The sequence below is a fragment of the Carcharodon carcharias genome, chromosome 1, assembly GCF_017639515.1.
Source record: "Carcharodon carcharias isolate sCarCar2 chromosome 1, sCarCar2.pri, whole genome shotgun sequence".
Classification (NCBI taxonomy): Eukaryota; Metazoa; Chordata; class Chondrichthyes; order Lamniformes; family Lamnidae; genus Carcharodon; species Carcharodon carcharias.
This window is the reverse complement of record NC_054467.1, coordinates 75,633,051-75,656,712: the sequence shown is the minus strand read 5'-3', so window position 1 is coordinate 75,656,712 and position 23,662 is coordinate 75,633,051. Positions and strand designations below refer to the sequence as shown.

The 23,662-nt window shown below is 43.4% G+C and overlaps 1 protein-coding gene across 4 annotated transcripts in view; it reads right to left on the bottom strand.

The window, feature by feature from the left end:
* afap1 (actin filament associated protein 1) overlaps window positions 1–23,662 on the bottom strand; it is a 282,632-nt gene that overhangs the window by 39,247 nt on the left and 219,723 nt on the right. For all 4 annotated transcript variants that reach the window (XM_041187203.1, XM_041187230.1, XM_041187222.1 and 1 more), the window contains 4 exons: window positions 22,432–22,581; window positions 21,592–21,803; window positions 4,755–4,900; window positions 2,788–2,905 (listed from right to left, as the gene is read on the bottom strand). In XM_041187203.1, the coding sequence (XP_041043137.1) occupies window positions 2,788–2,905; window positions 4,755–4,900; window positions 21,592–21,803; window positions 22,432–22,581 (626 nt within the window). The remainder of the gene's footprint in view (window positions 1–2,787; window positions 2,906–4,754; window positions 4,901–21,591; window positions 21,804–22,431; window positions 22,582–23,662) is intronic.

The following is a 23,662-nucleotide window of genomic DNA, read 5'->3' as shown; positions in this document are numbered from 1 at the left end:
TGTTGAAATTAATTTTCAGAAATGTAACGGTAAAAACCTACTTGACTCAGTGCTGAGGAAACTCCTGGGGTTGAATTCAAATTTAGATCCATGAAACTTAAAGAATGTTTTTTAGACGGCTTTGAATGTATAAAGACCATTGGACTGGGGAAGAATGTTTGTTCATTGTACAAATGTAAAGGAACATCCCCTCCTTCCTCCAGTAGCAGCACAAAATAACAAATGTAGTTCAGAATGATTGCACTAAAAACAGCCAAGTTTATATTACATTGTCAAAAAGTTGATTTTGAATGCTGCTGTGCCATCTCCAAGAATAACTGAAGCATAAAATGCTGGAGAGACACATGACATTATCAACCGATGTGCTGTTTAAAATACTCCACAACTGTCAGTTCAATTCAGATGGTTCACAGAGAGCCACTATACTATAAGATTAAGGGAGATAAATTGCTCATAATGATTTCAATACACAACTGTAAGGTCAAAAGCCTTACTGCTCTCAATAGTTGTGCCAACTATTTTGGTCATCTTTGTAATCACAAAATCATGGTAGGCTTTCCAGTGATTAAATGCATTGTATTAACCAAGTGTTGGCAATAACTAATTAGCCTGTATTCATGATTAACCAATGTTGCCCTCTTAGTTTATGGTGTGATTGAACTCTTTGCTGAGATTAATGGCAAACTATGGCCTGAATTTTCACACAGGAGAGGCTGTCTGTCATAGTGAAAATGGCACTGGAGGCTTGGACCCGAAGCCCTGCATTGAACCTAGCCCCCACCATTTTTGCAGGGGGTGAACGGGGGCAGGTTTACTTTACACATCAGTGGTCACTTTGCACAGCAGCTGCACATGTTAAATTGGAGATGCCTTCAGTCCGATCCAATTTTGGCTAGTGGGCAGTCCGAAACACAACTTGTGCACTTTAGACCTAACAGGACAAGTCTAAACTTAGTGGCGTTCTTTGGAGAAGTAGGCTACTCTTTCGGATTGGTCCAGGGACACCTTTGGGAGAGGGGTCCTTTGGGATTATTGAAATAGACATGAAAGTGCATAAAAAGTTGATGAACTCAGTGGAACCATCAAGCTCATTGGAACTGTCAAGGAAGCAGTGAAGGAAGCTGTCAAGGGAGCTGTCAAAGCTCATTGGAACTGTCAAGCTTTCAAGAGATTTAAATGGCCTGGCCTTTAAATTGTTTTTAAAAAACAACCTGCTGGTTAAAAAAAAAGTGCTTGCTATTTCACTCTATGACATAAGCCTGAGGGTTACTATTAAAGAATTTGTGCTGCATGACTGATTTCATAACATATCATTATCACAGTGGGGTGCCTTTCAGTTCACAGTTTGACTGACAGCTCCAAGCGCTCATAAGGTTTTTGATGTGGGGCTGAGGAATACACATGCTTGTCTTTTATTAGGGATTTAGTAGTTGAAGGAATTTAAATGTAGTGCATGGGTTTTTATCAATGAGAAATCTTTTTTGAAATAGTGAATTCATCAATAGATACTTCAAACTTTATTTAATTTCCTCTCAGCATGGGTCCTGAAGTCTGCCCATGGTGGATACCGGATGAGTTGGCATGGAGGGTGTAAGAGAAAAGGGTGAGGGTTTGGGCATGTGTTAGTACTAAGTTGGCATGGAGCTATAAAGGGCCATGGGGTTTGTTAGAGTGGCAGAGGTTGGCAGGGAGGGTATGTGGTACCATGGGGGTGGGTTGGTGGTAGGCATAGGTTGGCATGGATGGGGCATAGGGAGTGTTTGTGGGGGGGGTGAGAGCTAGAGCGTTCTTTTTTGTTTTATTGCTTCTTTTATGCTGGGACAAAGTGTAGGATCATCGAGGTCAGCCTTTTGCTCTGCTCGCCTCTACACCCAGTAGCCCTTGTGCTGCTTCCAAACTGCTTCCAGAGGCGGCGGGGCCAGCTCCCATTACACCCCACCTGTCTGAATGAAAATTGGAACTTCTAGGGCAGTTTTTCAGGAGTCGGGTTCATGGAGCCAGAAATTCTCCTGACCCTGCGCTCCTGAACTGGGAGCAAAAATCAGCATTTGTTGCCCATTCTTAACTGCCCTTGAGAAGGTGGTGGTGAGCCACCCTCTTGGACTGGTGCAGTCCATGTGGTGTAGGTATACCCACAGTCCTGTTAGGAAGGGACTTCCAGGATTTTGACCCAGCAACAGTGAACGGATGGCAATATAATTCCAAGTCAGGAAGGTGTTTGGCTTGGAGGGGAACTTGAAGGTGGTGGTGTTTTTGAGCCTCTGCTGCCCTTGTCCTTCTAGGTGATAGAGGTCGCATGTTTGGAAGGTGCTGTTGATGAGTTGCTGCAGTGCATCTTGTAGATGGCACACACTGCTGCCACAGTGCGCCGGTAGTGGATGGAGTGAATGTTTACAGCGGTGGATGGGGTGCCAATCAAGCAGGCTGCTTTGTCCTGGATGGTGTCAAGTTTCTTGAGTGTTGTTGGAGCTGCATTCATCTAGGCAAATGGAGAGTTTTCCAACACACTCCTGACTTGTGCCTTGTAGATGGTGGGTAGGCTTTGGGAGTCAGGAGGCGAGTTACATAAATTGTTATATAAATCCTTAAATAAAGCAAATTGCAAGACTTCTCCTCATCACATTATTTTAAGCTCTGCTAGGTTAATGGCAATCCCCTGCATCAAAGAAGAGAAAGTCTCGTTCACATTATTGAACTTCTACTGTTTTCCAGTGCCATTGTATTTCCCTGACAGAACTGGTTTCTTTCTGATATTTTTATAAAAGACTGCTAATTCAAAAGCCTTACTGTTCCATTTAGGCAAGGTACATCATCATAATGAAGAGAGACTCCACGAGGACATGCGTATCCATTAGGCATGTTGCCACCATATCTATTTGGAGATATCGACCGTCTGTGTAATAAACTGAAAAATAAAAATAAACATTGGCCAATGATGATTATGTATATTAAGCATTTTGTGATGAAAATTAATGGTCCTTTTGGGTAAATCAACTAGGAGTGCGACAGAACGACCAGAGATTAGGTTGGAACCAGGATATTCTGGATCCCGATCTTCCCTGCCAGTTTCCATGGAGCCTTGGGCAGGGCGCAGGCTGGAGGACATAGGATACAGAGGCAGTATGGCCAAGGAAGTGGGTCTCCCAGGACTGGACACCTACCAGGTGATAGCATATCTCGTAAAATAAGGTATGCTTATCTCTTAGCTGATGCAAGTGTGGTCTACCAAAGATTTAGAAATTTTTCCCAGTTTATATCTTTCGTAAAGGAAGTGAATGGGCCAGACTCAAACATGTATTTGGGGAATCTCCTGGAACCTCAGAGCAGGCACCCTGTGCCAGAAATATTGGCTTCTTCTGATCTGTGGGCATTGGAGATGCATCCCTAATGATGCAGGCACCTGCCATTGATAATGAAACCAAAGATTCTCCTTGAATTGCTCTCTGAAATCAGCTAAAGAAGTTGCTGGCAGGTGCAAGTCAGCACTAAAACTGCAAGAACACTCTTACCCTGAGCACTGGTAAGGTTTTTTTGCTTTTTGATGGTACACATCTATTTTTCTCCTGGTCTGTACTAAGTGTGGCAGAGTAGAGAGGTAAGTGACTTTCCTTCACTGTTCTACTAATGCTTCTGTGAACTGAGCTAGGAAATAGATGAAAGTGGGCTGGGGTAATTCTCAATCCATATTTTCCTACTGCAAAGAGTCTTGCCTGCACGCCCACTGATATTGTTAAATAGAGAATTCATTTTGTGAGGAATCACAGATGGAAACCAACATTTGACGACACAGTAGCATTGTATATTTCAGCTCCAATGTGTAATATTGCACTGTTAAGATTAGTACCTTTTTACAGCTGATATATTACTTGCTGCATGTGGTACTTTATTAATTCCTTGTTATAGATGTGCTGCATACTGTGAAGTATAAAATCAGTAAAATGTCAAAATAAAATTCTGCTTTTGCTTAATCAGTTCAGTCTTAAATTCAAACAGTTATTTGCTTTGCTAACAGCTATTTTGTGTTTTGTACTTGCTTGTGCAAAATAATTTATAACTAATGGATTGCAATGCTTACAAGTTAAATATAGAATCATAGCAGTGAAGGAGGCCAGTTGGCCCACTACGCTTGCACCAACTCTTTGTAACAGCTATTCAATTAGACCAACTTTCCCACTCTTATTCCATAGCCCAACAACCTTTTTCCTTTACAAATATCTAATTATCTTTTAAAAGTTACCACTGAATCTGCTTCAACCATCCTTTTGGGCAGTGCATTTCAGATCATCACAACTCGCTGCAAAATAAGTTCTCATCTCCCTTCTGGTTTTTTTGTCAATTATCTTAAATCTGTGTCCTCATTACCAATCCACTGCCAGTGGAGAAAGATTCTCTTTACTTACTGTTTCAAAACCCCTCATAATTTTAAACATCTCTGTTACATCTCCCCTTAACATGCTCTTAGAATAACAGTCCCAGTTTCTCTAGTTTCTTCACACAACTGAAGCCTTTAATTCCTGGAATACCATCTCCAAGGAAGCTCCATAACTCTTACTGCCATTCTGTGTAATTAAATAAATTGCTCACAAAAATGTTTTAAACAGATCTATTTACTGCAGAGTCATTAACAATTGCGAACCCATTCATTTATATCACAAAAATGTCCAAATTTACAAAATAAGAAATGATTAATACCTCTGTTCCAACTCTTTTTTATAGTTTATCAAAAGTCAATTATCTATAAGATAAATTCTTACTTGAAGCACTGTTTTGCGGTCTGTATAACACTTGAAGTTGTTTCTACATCAATGTAATCATAGTGTAGGGCTGCTGGGTCTGTGGCAGAACCAGTTTCAGATAGTAAAACACCTAGCCATCTTCCCAGCTCCTCTCCTGAAGAGGTCTGCAGAAACAAAATGTTGAACACTTAGTCAATACAGGCATGATCAATGTAAACCATTATACTGTGCAAAAAAAAACATTTTTAATTCTATATATATATATATATATAGATCATCAATCTCTGAATGCATTTTACTATGATTACTTTGCTTCCTTAATAAATACCTTAGGAGTATTGTTTAGCATTTGCAGCTTTTAAAATATACAGACTTTCTGTGGTAGAGTATCTATAGAAATAATTTTAAGTAAATTTACAGCTTCCAAATTTTAAACATTATTTAAAAAATCACTTTGCCCCAAATATGTGATATTTAGGTTTGCTGCATGGATCTAATTCTATGATAATAACTTGCAGACATTGCTATCAAATAGAAACAGCAATGACAACAACATTTTTATACAGTGCCTTTAATGTAATGAAAAGTCCCAAGGCGCTTGAGCTACATAAGGAGATATTAGTTCAGATGACCAAAAGCTTGGTCAAAGAGATAGTTTTTAAAAAGTGTCTTAAAGGAGGAATGTGAGACAGAGGGGTGGAGAAGTGTAGGGAGTGAGTTCCAGAGCTGGAGGCCTAGGCAACTGATGCCACAGCCATCAATGGGGGAGCAATTATGATTGGAAATGCATAAGGACCAGAATTAGAGGAGAACACAAATATATTGGAGGGTTGTGGGTTTGGAGGAGATTACAGAGATATGGAGGGGCAAGGTCATAGAGGGATTTGAAAACAATGATAAAAATTTAAAAATCAAGATGTTGCTTGACAAGGAGCCAATATAGGTCAGTGAGCACAGGGGTGATAGGGGAATGGGACTTGGTGCAAGTTAAGACACAGACAGCAGAGTTTTGGATGACTCCAGCTTTACAGTGGGTAGAACGTGGGAGACCAGCCAGGACTGCACTGGAATAGTCGAGTCTAGACATAATGAAGGCATGAATGAAGGTTTCAGCAAAAGACAAGCTGAGACAGGGGAAAACATGGGTAATGTTACAAAGGTGGAAATAGGCAGTCTTAACGATGGCTCGATTATGAGGTTAGAAGCTCATACCAGGATTAAAAATGACACCAAGATTGTGAACAGGGTGGGGGCCGGTGGGGGGAGAGGAGGTTAAAGTGAAAGGAAAATAAAAGAGCAGACACCAAATCATGGTGTCAGAATTAGAAGAGATGACTGAAATATTGGTCAAAAAGATAGGCATTGAGAATACTTTTAAAGTTGGGGAGGGAATTAAAGAGGCGGATGGATTTAGGGAGGGAGTTTCAGAAAGCAGTACTTAAGTGGCAGAGCGACTGTGATCGGTGGTGGGAGAAATTGCAGAGTGGATGTACAGTTCAAAGTTAGAGAACCAAAGGGTAGGTGAGGAGATGCAAGCATGGAAGAAGTTGCAGAGATAGAGAAGGGGAAAGGCCACAGATGGATTTAAAGGATGAAGACCTTCAATTTAATGATTTGAAGCACAGGGAGCCAAATGTAGGTTACAGGTAATGGGTGAGCAAGACTTAGCGTGGGACAGGATATGGGCAGCTGTGCTTTGAACAGTTTGATGTTTATGAAGTATTAGAGGCCCAGCAGTGAGGACACTGGTGAAGTTATATCCTGATGTGTCAGTGGTTTGATTAGGGATTTCAATAACAGTGGAAATGAGATAGGGGCAGAGGTGGAAGTAAGTGAGCTTGCCGATGGCCTGGAAGGTCTGCTTTGGGTTAAACAGGGTAATGTCTAAAATCAACCAGAGCAATATCCTAAGAGTTTAATCAGTGGAATGGGGTTTAGTAAGGGGACTAAAAGTGATGGCTTTGGTCTTCCAGGTGTCCAGTTGGAGAAAATGTTCACTTACATGTAACTTGATGTCTCACAACATATGGGAAAACAAAGGGAATGGCAGAGAAGTAGAACTCAGGTGTATGAAAACTAATTTTGTCCTTGCAGATGATGTCACTGAGAAGCAACATGTAGATCAGGAAGGTGAAAAGAAGATGGTGGAGAAGTTAGGGAGGGCAAAAGGAGTTTGAGGAGACCGTTAATTATGGAAAAAAAATGAATAATTGTTCTGGCACTCCAGGAGAACCTGAGAATTGTATGAGTGTTTGGTGGAAGTAAGGGAGACGTATTTTTCGTTAGCATAATTGAGCAAGATCTGACAGTGAATGCAGATCAGCTGCACTTGCATTTGTAGCCCTTGGACTTAAGGAATCATACTCGGAAGATGGCAGGAATGCAATTGTTTTTCTTTTAAAACACAACATTATCCATTTTCTGATATTTTTTCTTTGGTTCTGATACAATGCTGCATTCTCTGGCTGAAAAGCCAGGGAGGTAAACTGACCTGTAACTGAACAGAAGGGCAATCAAAAACAAAAACAAAAATACCTGGAAAAACTCAGCAGGTCTGGCAGCATCTGCGGAGAGGAACATAGTTAACGTTTCGAGTCCGTATGACTCTTCAACAGAACTAAGTAAAAATAGAAGAGAGGTGAAATATAACCTGGTTTAAGGGAGGGGGAGGACAAATATAGCTGGATAGAGGGCCAGTGATAGGTGGAGATAGCCAAAAGATGTCATAGGCAAAAGGATAAAGAGGTGTTGAAGGTGGTGATATTATCTAAGGAATGTGCTTATTAAGGGTAGAAAGCAGGACAAGCAAGGTACAGATAGCCCTGGTGGGGGTGGGATGGGGTATAGGAATTGAAAAAGGCTAAAAGGTAGGGATAGAACAATGGATGGAAATACATTTTAAAATAATGGAAATAGGTGGGAAAAGAAAAATCTATATAAATTATTGGAAAAAACATCTTCCCTTCACCCCAACCCCCGGCGGCATTCCGCAGGGATTGTTCCCTCCGGGACACCCTGGTCCACTCCTCCATCAACCCCTACACCTCAACCCCCTCCCACAGCACCTTCCCATACAACCGCAGAAGATGCAACATCTGCCCCTTTACTTCCCCTCTCCTTACCGTCCAAGGGCCCAAAAACTCCTTTCAAGTGAAGCAGCATTTCACTTGCACTTCCCTCAATTTAGTCTACTGCATTCGTTGCTCCCAAGGCGCTTTCCTCTACATTGGAGAGACCAAACGCAGACTGGGTGACTGCTTTGCAGAACACCTTCAGTCTGTCCGCAAGCATTACCCAGACCTCCCTGTCGCTTGCCATTTCAACACTCCACCCTGCTCTCATGCCCACATGTCCGTCCTTAGCCTGCTGCAATGTTCCAGTGAAGCTCAACACAAACTGGAGGAACAGCACCTCATCTTCCGACTAGGCACTTTACAGCCTTCCGGACTAAATATTGAGTTCAATAATTTTAGCTCATGAACTCTCTCCTCCATCCCCACTCCCTTTCCGATCCCCCCCTTTTTTTCCAATAATTTATATAGATTTTTCTTTTCCCACCTATTTCCATTATTTTTAAATGTATTTCCATCCATTGTTCTATCTCTACCTTTTAGCCTTTTTCGATTCCTTCACCCCACCCCACCCCCACTAGGGCTATCTGTACCCTGCTTGTCCTTTCTAGCCTTAATTAGCACATTCCTTAGATAATATCACCACCTTCAACACCTCTTTGTCCTTTTGTCAATGACATCTTTTGGCTATCTCCACCTATCACTGGCTCTCTCTCCAGCTCTACTTGTCCCACCCCACCTTAAACCAGCTTATATTTCACCTCTCTTCTATTTTTACTTAGTTCTGTTGAAGAGTCATATGGAGTTGAAATGTTAACTGTGTTCCTCTCTGCAGATGTTGCCAGACCTGCTGAGTTTTTCTAGGTATTTTTGTTTTTGTTTTGGATTTCCAGCATCCGCAGTTTTTTGCTTTTATCAGAAGAGCAATCAATGTTGATTCACTGATTAAATTTTACTACCTGCTTCCTGATCAGCCTCCCAATCTCCCCTGTTACAGGAAACCATGGGCATTGGTAAATTATCTCCCTTCACTGAGTTGAACTCCATAGATCTCACTTGATTGGTACCTCAGTTTGTGTATTTTACAGGTATATATTCACATATCTGCTTTCTGTTCACTGACACAGATTAAGTAACTATAACTGATTGTCGCACATCTGACTTTCCAAATTATTTATCCAAGATTTTAGCCTACTCAATCCCAACTGCTAGATAATCTAGGTTGACACTTCACTGCAGTATCAAGGGTTGTATGAGGCGCCATCTTTGGATAAGAATGTAAACCGGGGCCCATCTGCTCATTCTAGTGTGTGCAAAACATCCCATGGTACTATTTGAAAAGGAATGAGGAAGTTCTCCTTGTGTCCTGGTCAGCATTTGTCCCTCAACAAACATCAATATAACAGATTAACTAGTCATATATCTCATTGCTGTTGGTGATTGTTTGTGGAATTTTGCTATGTGCAACTGGCTGCCATATTTGTCTACGTAACAGTGAATATACTTCAAAGTAATACATTGGGCAGAATGTTATGTTTGTCAGGCAGGCAGCCTGACCCAATCGGTGGTCGGAGCGGAGCCGATCTCCACCGGCGAAATGGGCCGCACCGCCTTTTGCAAGGGCGGGCCAATTAAGGCCCACCCTGTGTGTTGCAGACTCCCGTGTACAGCGGGATTTTCAAATGTGCGGCAGGCACGTACAGACTGTCAGTTCCAGTGGGGAACTGGCTGTCTGTATAAAGAAAGGCCAGGCAGCCTCCTTTAGGCTGTTCACCATGGCCAGTGACCGGTGCAGGGGGTCTGCACAGCAGGCTCTAGAGGAGGGCAGGGCAAAGGAGGAGGGGGGCAGGCTGCAGGGTCGGCCAGCGGGGGGCCAACGTGCCCCTCGGTTCTTTGATGCCTGCCTTGCTGCTCTCCTCGAAGAGGTTGCAGAACATCGGGAGGTGTTGTTTCCGGAGGATGGGAGGAGGAGGGCCCCCCCACATAACCAAGCAGGCCTGGCAGGAGGTGGTGGAGGTTGTCAGCTCTCAAGATGCTGTGCGGCGCACAGGGACCCAGTACCACAAGCACTTCAATGATTTGTTGCGCTCTGAAAGGGTGAGTACCACGTTGGCCTTGGCCATTTGACCCAGCAGGTAGCCTTAGCCTTTGAGCTCCCCCTCACCATGTCTTAGTGTCGTTACTGCATTGGGCATTTGGAGCACGCTGGGTGGGCAAACTGATAGTGACCATGCTTACATCAACCTTCATGGTTGAGGAGAAGATAGGTTCTCCCCGCAGCATATGTTGGTGTTTGTTGCATTTGAGTAGTCTGGGGGCAACCTGCAGGGGAGGCAGCTAGACACATACTCAGAACTCCAACACATGTCGTATTGCTGGTGATGAGATGGAGCAAGGGGTGCCTCAAGGTGTCGTGGCCAAGAGCCATCTGCTGGCATCAGCGCCGCACCTAGTTGCGCCTCCTTGCCATGGGCGCTAAGACTCATGTGTTATTCAAAGTAATGGATGCCAAATGTGTTCAAGGTGTCCATTGGGGGAGGGGGTTGAGACCAGCTGTACTATCTTCTGGTGACTGATCACCAGTAGTGTGGACAGGAGCCGCTGGAGGCCTCAGATGGGCTACTGTGGTTTGGGGTGCGGCGTGCGCGTGCAGAGTACATGAGTGCTCAGCCCCTATAAATGGTCTTCTCTGTTCTGCAGGCAAAAACTGAGAGCAATATGCGGGAGCAGCAGCGGACTGGTGGTGGGCACGCTGTGCTCCAGCGCCTCATCACTTATGAGGAGCAGGCCATGCAGCTGGGGAGGAGGCAGGCGGCCAGGTTGGCAGGTGCCAGTGAGGCTGGAGTGCAGCGGCCAGGTATTTGAGGCCTACAGTCCCATCCACTCTGTCTTCCCACCATCCAAAGCACTGATGATTGCTGCAATTGTTAATGCAGCAATACTGCTCATTCACAGACTGATACAGTCAGACGTGTGGGTCATACACAAAGGTCCCACGGCCCCTTGAGGATGCGCGTCTCCAGCACCTTCAAAAGTCGCCTTATCCCATTTGTGACCACTATCCCCATGGCCTAATATGCCATGGTATCGCTGCTGCACATCCAAATACTTATTGCGTCTCAGGAGGGTTTGTACCTCCACCACCCTCTCAGCCAGTACGTCCCACATTACTCTGTCCAAAAGGTCCTCAGCACCTCACCTGTCAACCTCATGGCACTCAACTTAAATAAATGCCACCATGTTAGTCATCCCTCCACTAAGGGGAAATGTTGCCTTCTGTCCATCCATTCTATGCCCCTCATAACGGTATGAAGGTCAATAATGTGACCTGTCAATCTCCTGTGCTCCAAGGCAAATGTCACAAGTGTATGCAATGTTTCCTCATCACTCCAACTCTCCAGGCCAGCATGCATCCTGATCAGGAACCTCTGCACTCTCCCCACTCCAATGCCATCCCTCTCATGAAGTGCAGGTCACAACTGGATGCAAAAGTATAGCTGTGGCCTCGACAGCGTTTTCTGCACTTGCAACATGACCTCCCTTTTCCTACATTCTATTCCTCGGCTAATAAAGGCAAGTCTGGCTTTTACCTTGTTAAACGCCTTATGTTCCTGTTCTGCTACCTTAACGGGTCTGCCCAGCAAAGCCCCTGTAATTGTCCTTACTTCCCACGGTCCTACCATTACTCATGTATTCCCATACCTTGCTTGACTTGCCCAAGTGCTTAACCCGCACACTGATCCACATAACATTCCAAGTGGCATTCCTTAGGCCGTCTGATCAGCCTGTCTGTATACACATGTAACATTTGGGCCTCCTCTAGACTATTTACCACCCCACCAATGTTCATCTTCTTAGATTCTTGAAGGTTGAGCACATTATGAGCCTGGGGGGGAAAGGGATGAATGGTGTTACTGACTGAGAGATTGGCAGCTCTCATGGAGAGGGGCTTCCAACAGATTGATCATCATCTGAGGTTACGCTCTGACCTGCAAGCCCTCATAGTGCTAATGGCCACATTTGGTCATTGGTAATGTGGGAGATGTTCTGGGCACCAAGTGTCCCAGCTCAGTGCCCATCCATCTACGGTGAGCAGAGAGGTCCAATGTGACATCACGTCGCGCTGCAGCTGCCTGTCGTCGCTGCGAGGTCCTCTCAGGGCACTCTGGATCAGGGCAGCAGCTCCTCCGCCTCTTTGCCAGTGACCGTTGCATCCGTTGAGGCTGCGACAACTGAGGAGTTGCCAGTTTTGGAACTGGCCACTCCCTACAAGGCGGGGCCAGCACAGGCTCCACAAGCCAGAGGACGTCCGCCAAGTTTATCGAGGCCAACAGGTCAGCAGTCAACAGGATGTCTCATAAGCCACTCTGAGTGATGGGGTGGTACCAAGATGTAGCACCCACAAACGTAAGCATAAGGCACGTTAGGCACTCCACGGGTTTGTCACTGGTGATTTTGTGTTGGCCTGGGATTAGGAATTTTTTGATTCTCAACATCAGAGCGACATTTGTCCATGTTTTTGGTGGCAATAAAATTCACATTTCTGACCATGGCTGAGGGTGTTTCCTTTGTGCTGCATTTGTCTGTTTCACAGACATATCATGTTTGAGTGGACATTGATGTTTCTGTCATTGCAGTTGATGAGATGGAAGATGTAGCACCTAAGTGCCACGTGTGGAAGCGCCAGGCAATGCTGGTCCTGCTGATCCATGTGTGTGGAGCTAGCTGAAGGTTCATTCGATTAAAGTGTCCCGGATGTCCCTGCCTCCTTGGTGTAGTTGGGGGTCGATGTGCTGCCCCTCATCATTTCCCTGTGCTTCCTCATCCTCTGAGCCACTGTTGGATTCATGGTGTGCAGCTGCATCCACTGCGTCAAGGTCTTCATCGTCAACTGCGTCCCCATTTCCCAGTGCAAGATTGTGCAGAGCGCAGCATGCTACCACTATCACAGAGATGCGATCTGGGGGGTACTGGAGTGCGCCCCCTGAGCAGTCCAGGCATCGGAAGCGCATCTTGAGAAGACCGATGGCTCTCTCCACCACAGCCCTTGTGGTGCCATGGCTCCTATTGTACTGCTCCTCAGTTTCTGTTCTTGGATGGCAGAGAGGCATCATGAGCCACCTTCTGAGGGGATAGCCCTTGTCACCCAGCACCCAGCCCTCCATCCAGCCGAGTCGGAGCACTGGAGAGCCCCGGTACCTGGGAGTGTCTGAGGATGTAGGTGTCGTGGGAGCTGCCTGGGTACCTTGCACAGACTTGCAGAATCTGCATCCTGTGATCACACACTATCTGCACGTTCATGGAGTGGAAGCCCTTCCTGTTGATGAAGGCACTGGGCTCACCTGCTGGCGCCTTGATGCCCACATGTGTACAGTCTATTGCACCCTGGATGCAGGGAAGCCGGCAATGGCTGCGATGCCTCTGGCTCACTGTGCCTGACTTGCCTGGTCGCAGCGGAGGTGGATGAAGGTCAATGCCCGTCTGAACAGAGGGTCTGTAACCTGCTTGACACAAGTGTGGACAGCTGATTGGGAGACTCCGCACAGATCACCCACCAAGCCCTGGAAGGAGCCAGAGGCATAGAAGTTGAGGGCAACTGTGACTTTCAGAGCCGCTGGCATGGGGTGTCCACCCACAGAGTTAGGAGATATCTCAGGGCCAATCATCTGACAGACTTGACAGTTGGAGCCTCCTTCGGCACTGCACCTCAGTCATATTGAGGTAGCTGCTTCGCCACCTGTATAGCCTGGCAGCAGGATAGCAGCGTCTTCTGCGGCTTCTGCCACCTTGGACAACCTCTTGGCCCTGCGCCCCTTGTGCCTGCGCCTGGCCTCCCAAAGGTGGCTCCCCTGGAGGCTGATTGTCCACTCCTGGCCTCCTCCTTTTTCTATCCCTCCTTTCCTCCTCAGTGGAGCTGCCTCCAGGGGAGATGTCAGAACTCATACCCAGGCTAAATGGAGGCCTACTGTCTGCAGACTGGTGAGCTGAAGCTTCAAAGTACAGAGAAAGCTGTTGGAAATCAATCTGAACTGCTAACAATCACACAGACAAGTTTAAAACACTTTCTGCAATAAATACTTCAGATAATACATTAACAACCCCTCTGAGCCCACATATCCTGTCCGTGGATGAGCTTTGTTAAAAATCACTTACCCGCCTACCCGTTGTGCCCATGCGCCGAGCTGAAGATCGCATGGGCTCCTCAAAATCGGCATCGATTGCCGAGTTAAGGGCCTTAACAAGGCCTTTAATTAATTGCAAGCGCGCATCGCACTTCATCGCGCACCCGCCCAGCTAAATATCACAACAGCGCACAACATTTTAAGTGCTGACGTGGAGTCTGACACCCGCATTTCATACATAAAATTCTGCCCATTGGCTGTGGAGTACTTTAGGGTGACTTGAGGACATGGAAGCAATTATATAAATGCAATTATTTTCTTTTATATTCACATTCACTAAAGTTTAAATCACAGAATCACAGTGCAGAAGAGGCCCTTCAGCCCATCGAGTCTGCACCGACACGTGAGAAACACCTGACCTACCTACCTAATCTCATTTACCAGCACTTGGCCCATGGCCTTGAATGTTATGATGTGAAAACTGCTCACCCAGGTACTTTTTAAAGGATGTGAGGCAGCCTGCCTCCACCACCCTCCCAGGCAGCCCATTCCAGACCATCACCACCCTCTGGGTAAAAGGTTTTTCCTCACATCCCCCGTAAACCTCCTGCCCCCTCACCTTAAACTTATGCCCCCTCGTGACTGACCCTTCAACTAAGGGGAACAGCTGCTCCAGATCCACCCTGTCCATGCCCCTCATAATCTTGTACACCTCGATCAGGTCACCCCTCAGTCTTCTCTGTTCCAACGAAAACAACCGAAATCTGTCTAACCTCTCTTCTTAACTTAAATGTTTCATCCCAGGCAACATCCTGGTGAATCTCCTCTGCACCCCCTCCAGTGCAATCACATCCTTCCTATAATGTGGCGACCAGAACTGCACACAGTACTCCAGCTGTGGCCTCACCAAGGTTCTATACAACTCCAGCATGACCTCCCTACTTTTCTAATCTATGCCTTGATTGATAAAGGCAAGTGTCCCATATGCCTTTTTCACCACCCCACTAACGTGTCCCTCTGCCTTCAGAGATCTATGGACACACACGCCAAGGTCCCTTTGTTCCTCAGAACTTCCTAGTGCCATGCCATTCATTGAATACTTCCTTGTCAAATTACTCCTTCCAAAGTGTATCACCTCACACTTTTCAGGATTAAATTCCCTCAGCCACTTATCTGCCCATTTGACCATCCCGTCTATACCTTCCTGCAACCCAAGACACTCGGCCAATCTTTGTGTCATCCGCAAACTTACTAATCCTACCCCCCACATAGTCATCTATGCCGTTTATATAAATGACAAATACATAAGTACATGAAGCTACGTCTACCTCATCCAACTGGCTAAACTTCAATTTTCTGTTAGGGGTATTTCTGACTGTCCCTTACAATGCTTCAAAATAATTTCATCATAACTGTCCTTGTGCATGAACTCAGCCGCTCGGGTTGAGGGGTTGTATTCCAGTCTCTCACCACAGGATACAGGAAAAACTGAAGGTACTTTCAACTCTAAGGTAAATCTTTTAGGTTGGCAGGTGTGCGCAAAAGTTGGAAGTGAGCTCACCAACAATTAAGAGGCCAATTAGTGTAACTAAAGTTGCAATTGTCTCCAATTTTAATGGTGGCAAGTTGGCCAGGTGGACTTTGCATTTTTCATGAAACCTCATCCAAGGGCGGGATGAGATTTCCATTATTAAATTTTTTAAAAATCTAAGGACAGCATTTTTATCATGCATATGTTCAGGTGACTGGTTGTGAAGCTTGGACACTTTTTTTCTGATTTTAAAAACTATTTAATTGTTTTCAAGTCTTCAGTTCCCTGAGGCAGCCTTCAGGGAGCTTTCATTCAGCGCTCATCCGCACTCAGCCTCCTCCCAACCCCCACACCAGCAGCGCTGAGTATTTCAGGGGCAGAATTTTTAGGTTGGTGGGCAGGCGTGATCAGTGGGCCTGGAATGGCCAGGGAACAGACCGCCGACCACGATTTCACGCTGGCTGGCCAATTAATGGCCAGCCAGTGTGAAGTGTGTGCTGAAATGCTCAGTGCTGCCAGGGTGGGGGCGGGAGGAGGGTGGGCGCTGACATAAGCGCGGGCGAGTGTGGAATGAAAGCTCCTTGAAGGCAGAGAGCTGCCTCAGGGAGCTTAAGACTTGAAAACAATTCAATTAAGTTTTTAAAACCTGCAAAATAATGTGCAAGCACCACAATCAATCACCTGAACATATACATGATAAAAATGCTGTCCATAGATTTTTATTTTTTTAATTTAATAACGGAAACCTCATGACCCCTTGGATGAGGTTTCATGAAAAATGCAAGTCCGCCTGGCTGAGTTGCCCATCCGCCAACCATAAGGTTGGACAGACCATGAAAACTGGGAGACAATTGCAACTTTAATAACACTAATTGGCCTCTTAATTGTCGGCATGTACACTTCCGACTTTTGCACCCGCTCGCTGATCGAAATATCTCGCAAGCGCGGGATGACGTCGGGAGGCTTGCCTGACGTCATCTCGTGAGATTTTGTGTCCGATTGGGTTGGGTGCCTGCACGCTGACCTAAAAATTCTGCCCCGGCGTGCGCTTCATGTTGGCTGGCCGTTAATTGGCCAGCATGAATTCACGGTCAGGGGCCTTTCGCCACCCGCCAACCTAAAAGTCCTGCCCTATGTCTTTACTGCTTGTTTTTAATCCATTTTACAAGCTTTCATGTCATTAAGGGTTAGGTGTTTGCATCGTTTGGTTCTTTGTAACGTTTCAGATAATATTTGCTAATTGTCCAACTTTGTTTTTAGCAGAGGGACTTTTAAGAATTACCTACAGAAAACCTAGAAAACAGCAGCCATTTATTATAATGACTCCAACATCCTCCTTACATCCTTGAATCCTTGTGAAAGCATCACTGAGGTCCGTTCCAGAATTTTTGTCTAGCACTGTAACCATATGCCAAGGAAAGCCTGGCATATGATATATCGCTTAATTCACTTCAGTCTCCAACTACGATCCTGCACGCATGCGGTGTAAAGTAAATACATTTCAGTTGTTGTGAATAAAGAAAGAAGGACCTACTGTATTCACTGTATGTTTGATCTCTGTGGTACAGTTTGACATTTTGGAATTCACATGGACCATTATAGAAGAAACTAAACAAATCATATGCAATGTGTTAAAACTTTTAGTTAAATTTGAACCAAAGATCCATGGTCAAAATGATATTTGAGAGTTACTGATCTAGTATCAGTGAACACTGAATGTTACTGCAGCTCCTGGCCCTGAATTCAATATCAATGAGCTTCTAAATGAGGATTCAAAGTGTTTTGAGGTGTCATGAGTTGTGAAATAAATACAAGTTAATTATTTTCCTTTGAGGAATTTATATCTCATTGGCCACTGGCATTTTCTCTCCTTTATTCAAAGTCCATTTTATCTAACTCCACACTTGTTGTTTCATAAACCCCTACCTTCCATTCAGCAACAGAAAATTATACTACCTATTGTTACCTAGTTTGTACATTCCTCACTGGTAGGGTTGCTAACTCTGGGCATTGGAATATGGAGGGCTTTTCTCTTCGTTTGCTCACATCATGTCCTGGAGAAAAATTGCTAATTCCGGGTGACTCCAGGGCAATTCTGAAGAGTTGGCAACCCTACTCACTGCTGGATGGTGCAGCACTAAACTTGGCCCATTATTTTTAAAGGATACACATTTGCAATCATTGGTTTTAACCAGTGGATGACACAGTTCAATAACAGGTCAGTGTGCTGCAGTTCAATAAAACACAAAATCAGCTATTAAACAAAGCGCATGCATACATACAAAAAATTTTATAGTAGTCCCACCAGATAATACATATTAACTAATCTTTAACCAGACGTATTCGCCAGGCCCTTGAACTCTGGTAATGTTAATGTAAAGGGCCATTGGGCTGGGTGTATAATGGGGGCCAATGTGATATTGTCCATTTTACACATCCACCAAAATTGAAAGTTCTGTCCTGTCATTCATTTAGAAACTCATTGACATTGATTTTTGAAGATCTGTCCTGTCATTCTAAAATATGTATCTTTCAGATTCTTTTTCTAATATAGCAATACAGGTACATAGATGCGAAAACATGGAAATAGGCCATTTGCCCCAAACATTGCATTTCAGTGTTTACCCTCCACAACCATAATCGTCTGTTTCCATTTCCTGTCATCTATACCAATCTAATCTTGAAAGTTGATATAGTTTCTGCTTCAATTGCCAACCCTGGAAATGAATTGCTGAGCACCACAGCTCTCTGTGAAAGAAACTTCTTTCACTGCCTGTTGTAAAACTCTTACATTAATCTTGTATCTGTGATCCCTTGTTCCAGACCACTCAACTACTGGAAATATAATGTTTCCATCTACCCTGTCCCATCATTTATTACATTTAAATACATATATCATAATTGCCCTATAAATTGCTTTGTGCTGAACAAAGCTTCAATTCTTCAAGTTAGATGAATGTTTCTATATTTGGCATATAGACAAATTAACTTAAAAGATTTTTGAGCTCAAGCTCTCTTTATGTTTGTTCTTACATGAATATCCTTGCTAAATGGAAAAAAGAGACGATTCTACTATACTAAGTATCTGATTGCTATTATTGAAAACTTTGCTTTGTTATAAAAGTCAAGCTAGTATGATACTACCATCACTTATGTAGCAGTTGGGATAGGAAGCAAACTCACACTGGTATGACAAGTTAGAAGATTTGTGCTTAAGTGCATATTCTGAATGCTCCTTAGTTGGCTTGTTTGCTGATGTGGTGTTTTCCAGTGATACAAGAAATGAAAACTAGAATGGTGCTTTGAGGTGCTTCCTTTTTTTTTGATGTTGGAAAGTAACAAATAAAGTTGTTCATCTGGTCACAGCGTTACAAAGGAAAATCAATATGGGGCATTTCTAGGAGGCAGCCTCAGTGAAGAGTTGGAAGAGGGAAGGCAGAAATAGAAGCAGTAGTATTATCCTGCAGATCTGAATCAGAAGTGGGAAGTCACAGGAAATTCCAAAAATGCTGGTCATTAATCGGCAAACACAATACTTGACAGTAAGCAATCAGCAATATCATGCAGCAAATGGAAATTTATTTCTAAAATGTTTAACATACAAAACTTCTCTTTGTAAAAATTGGATACAGCTAACAAAAATTTTTGTGGGTAGTTTTTACGAAATAAATCTTTATTATTGAAAATAACCCGTAGTGGTAAAATAACTAAAATAGCATTATTTCTATCTGGTTTTGGCTGTCAATAGTTGGATTTAAAACATATATATGATTACTATGATTTGACTGCAGTTAGATTAATTATCTTCTTTATGTTTTATCCTTGTAACAAGCATATGGTGACTTTCTGATATCCATGTGTGCTATATAAGCATTTCTTGGGCTAAAGCCACAAACTCAGTGACCAGAAGCTGAGACATGGTTAAAATTGTTACAGAGATAATTTGCATTTATATTCACACTTGGAAGTCGGGAAGTTCAAAATAGACAAAGTAGCATCTCTAAGCACAAGCAGAAAGAGTTGCATTCTTTAAATGTGGAATTTTCTCCAGCTTCACTGGCAAATTGGGAACTGCTGAATCAGGTTGTCTTTTACCGTTAGAAACAGAAGAGCAAACAGCAATTTTTAAAAAGCAGTTTGCCTTGGATCTGTATTGATTCAATGAAATACCATTTTCTCTCCCTGCAGCCATGCTGACGCCACCCTATCCTCATCAGTGTTACAATGCTTTTGATTCATAGTTCTTTGATTTAAAATATCAATTCAAAAAATTAAGCATGTCAAACATCCACTAAAGCAATGATCTTTTACCATTAACTTACATTATAATTCCTTTGTGGAAGCAACAACGTGCCTGACAGGCTCATGCCCCCCACTCTATGCTAAATACTGCAGTTGACATGGAATTCATAATCTGATTGTTTTCCTCTTGCTATTTGGGTTTTTTTTTTGGTTTAAAAATTGCTTCAGTCCTTTAATGCTCCTCCCTGCCCGCGCCCTGAACTGGCAACTTTCTCTAGTTTCTCTCCTATTCCCTCTCTCTTCAGGTATTGTCTCCTCAAAATCTGCCATCAGCACACCTCTCCCAAAATCAACCCCGTTCTTGAAAACTATTGTCCCATCTCCAACCTCCCTTTCCTCTCAAAAGTCCTTGAGAGTGTTGTCACCTCCCAGATCCACTCCCATCTTACCCAGAACTCCATGTTTGAATCACTCCAGTCCGGTTCCTCCTCGCCACAGCTCTTATCAATGTTACAAATGACACCCAATATGACTGTGATAAAGGTCAACTTTCCAACTTTGTCCTTCTCGATCTGTCTGCAGCCTTTGACACGGTTGACCACAACATCCTCCTCCAACCCCTTCCCATTATTAACTACTGGTGGGACTACTTTCACATGTTTCCATTCTTATCTATCTAATTGTAGCCAGAGAATCACTTGCAATGACCTCTCCTCCTGCTCCATTACGTCTGGTATCCCCTAAGGAACTCTCCTTGACCCCCTCCTATGCCTCTTCTATATGCTACCCCTTGGCAATACCATCTGAAGACACTGCGTCAGTTTTCACATTTATGCTAATGACACTGAGCTCTACTTCAATACCACCTCCCTCGACTCCTTCACTGTTGCTAAATTATCAGGCTGCTTCTCTGACATCCAATACTGGATGAGCAGAAATTTCCTCCAATTAAATACTGGGAAGACTGAAGCCATTGTTTTTGGTCCTCACTCCAAACTCCATTCCATAGCTATCGACTCCATCCCTCTCCCACGCAACAGTCTGAGATTAGCCAGTCTGTTCGTAACTTTGCTATCACATTTGATCCTGAGATGAGCTTCCAACCTCAAATGCTTTCACTAAGACCACTTATTTCCACCTCCGTGACATCGCTCAACTTTACCCCTTTCTCAACTCATCTGCTGCTGAAACCCTCATCCATGACTCTACTATTCCACCACATTTCTGGCTGGTCTTCCACATTCTACCTCTTGAGGTAATCCAAAATTTTGCTGCCCATATTTTAACTTGCACCAAGTCATTTTCAGTATCACCTGTACCCGCTGACCTATTTTGGTTCCTGGTTAAGCAATGTATTGACTTTTGACGTATTGATCCTTGTATTCAAACCCCTGCATGGCCTCACCCATCCCTATTTGTATAATCTCCTGAAACCCTACAATTCTTTGAGATATCTGCGCCCCTCTAAATCTGGCCATTTGCATATCCAATTGTAATTGCTACACCATTGGTGGCTGTGCCTTCAGTTGCCCAGGCCCCAAGCTCTGGAATTCCCTCCTTCCACCTCTTCGCCTCTCTATCTTGCATTTCCCCTTCAAGACACTCCTTGAAACCTACCTCGTTGACCAAGATTTTGGTCATCTGACCCAATGTCTCCTTATATGGCTTGGTGTCATACTTTGATTACAACGCTCTTGTGAAGCGCCTTGGGATGTTTTATGATGTTAAAGGTGCTATATAAATATAAGTTGTTGTAAAAATACTATCTGTCAAGGACAGAACCACTTTCCTTAGCATGTTTGATTATTATTGAAATAAAGATACTGAAAAAATGATACCAATGTTTCCAGTTCAATAACTGTAGTTCTTTGCATGTAGGAATACTGCACCTCTAAAACTGCCACTTCCTGTCCGTTCCGAAGCAAACGGAATGCCAGTGGGTGTTTGGAATCCAGGCCTGGGATGATTTCACATCCACGCAGTGGAATAGAAGCCATGTGAATTTTCAGGTCAGTCCTATCTTTGTGGAGGATCAGCTTGTTATCTTTCACTCTGCACCAGCGTTCCCTCCATCGATTGTTAGACAGCACATTCAGATAGCCTAGAAAGATCAGGACAGGAGAGAGAATGTTCATCTTCTACACACTTACATCACAACTTCTGGTACTCTCAGATAGAACTCTTCCAGTTCCCTTATTTTCAAAGCTCCTGGAATACCACAGATGAAAAGGAACCTTATCGGCAAGCTTTCATAAGTGTAGGGTTTTCTTCTACAGTGCATAAATTGCTCATTAATAACATGCATTTTAAAATCATATAATTGGAATATGACCAAATCTACATGATGCCCTTGATCTTTGTAAATCTTCAGTCTCTTACGAATATACAGGTCACTTAAAGTGGGAGGCACAATGGAAAATAGAACAGTTCACCTTCCACTGCCAAAGTGGGCAACTTATATTAATGGTTTCAGTGAACATTCAACGGTTGAATTTTTGTAGGGATTTTCCTGGTTATTTGCTGTAACTTTGATGAATGATTGGGACAACCCCATGAGGTTGGTTGAATGTTACTTAAAATGAGGTTTGGAATGCAAACAAAGCATAAGTTTAATTTGTAAAAAATAACTGAAACATTTAAACATAAAAATATTGTGTTGGGTACATTTTTTGAAGCCCTGAAGCTAACAAGCCTTAAGTAATCTCTGCCAAGGGCATTACGAAACATACCACAGGTTGGGATGTCTTCTTCAGCAGAGGAGGTCTGTTCATCTGTTGATGGCTTCTTTTTTCCCAGACCAATTATCCTAGTAATTTTCTTTCCAGTGACCTTGCTCACAGCCCCTTTTGGCTCTGCCTTTGCATTTTTCTTCCCCTTTCCTGTTTGATAAAACAAATTCAGATTTCTCCATCAGAATATTATTATCAAGATAGTACATGTGGTTCATATTGTAAGCTACAGGCTGTGCCAAACTATTTAATGTTTCTGTCATCACAATTTATGATAAGGTTGGCATCCTTCAATTTGGACAGCTGTGTATTCCACTCCACCTCACTTGCAGCAGTGCAGCAGGCTCATCAAAATGTCGGGCCCAAAGTCTTCATTTTGTAATCAATGGGTTAATTTATACTTTTGCTGATAGTGTAAAATGGACAATATTGGTTCAGCCGCCATGATCGAGAACTATGTAAAACAGGTGGCTGATCCAAAATTGCCTGCTTCACTCTATTGCCAAGGGCCAAAATTATCCATAAAATTTTGTTTAGAACATGATTTGAGCAAATAAGCGTATATGTTTTTGGTGCTCATTCTCATTGTTTTAGATTCTCTGTTGATTAAAGGTTGAATTATTATATTATGCAATACTGCTAATACAATATCGTTGAAAATCTTTGAGAATTAATTAATGCAATTATTAAGGATCTGCTGCTATTTTTGATCATGAAAATTGTTACAAACTATTGTAATGAACTTTGAGAAATTTAATATAAATTAAAGACTGGCCTGAATGACCAGTGTGAGAGTTCCCAGCTTCCTATCTCCCCCAAACTCTTGGACAAAGTGAATGCTTTCCAGTTAACAGATTTGGTGCCCTAATTTGTAGGTAGTAGAAAAGATAAAACAACCCTTATAATTAAAAGGTCTGTTTTCAGCACATGTCTGAGAGTCTTAATGGGCTGTCCAACTATCTTACCCATCACCATGGAAAAAGGACATTTTTGAAGATCTGATCTCGTACCCTGACTAATAATCTACATGACAAACTATTCAGAGGCTGAACACAATTGAAGAATTATTTAAAGATATTTTACTGGAGAATTTAATCTAGTCATTTCTTTCATTGTTATTTGTGGGACTGTGCTATATGTGTAAATTGGTTGCCCTGTTTCCTATATGATAAAGATGATGTCACATCAGACGTATGTCATTAACTATAAAGTGTTGAAGTTGTGAAAGGTG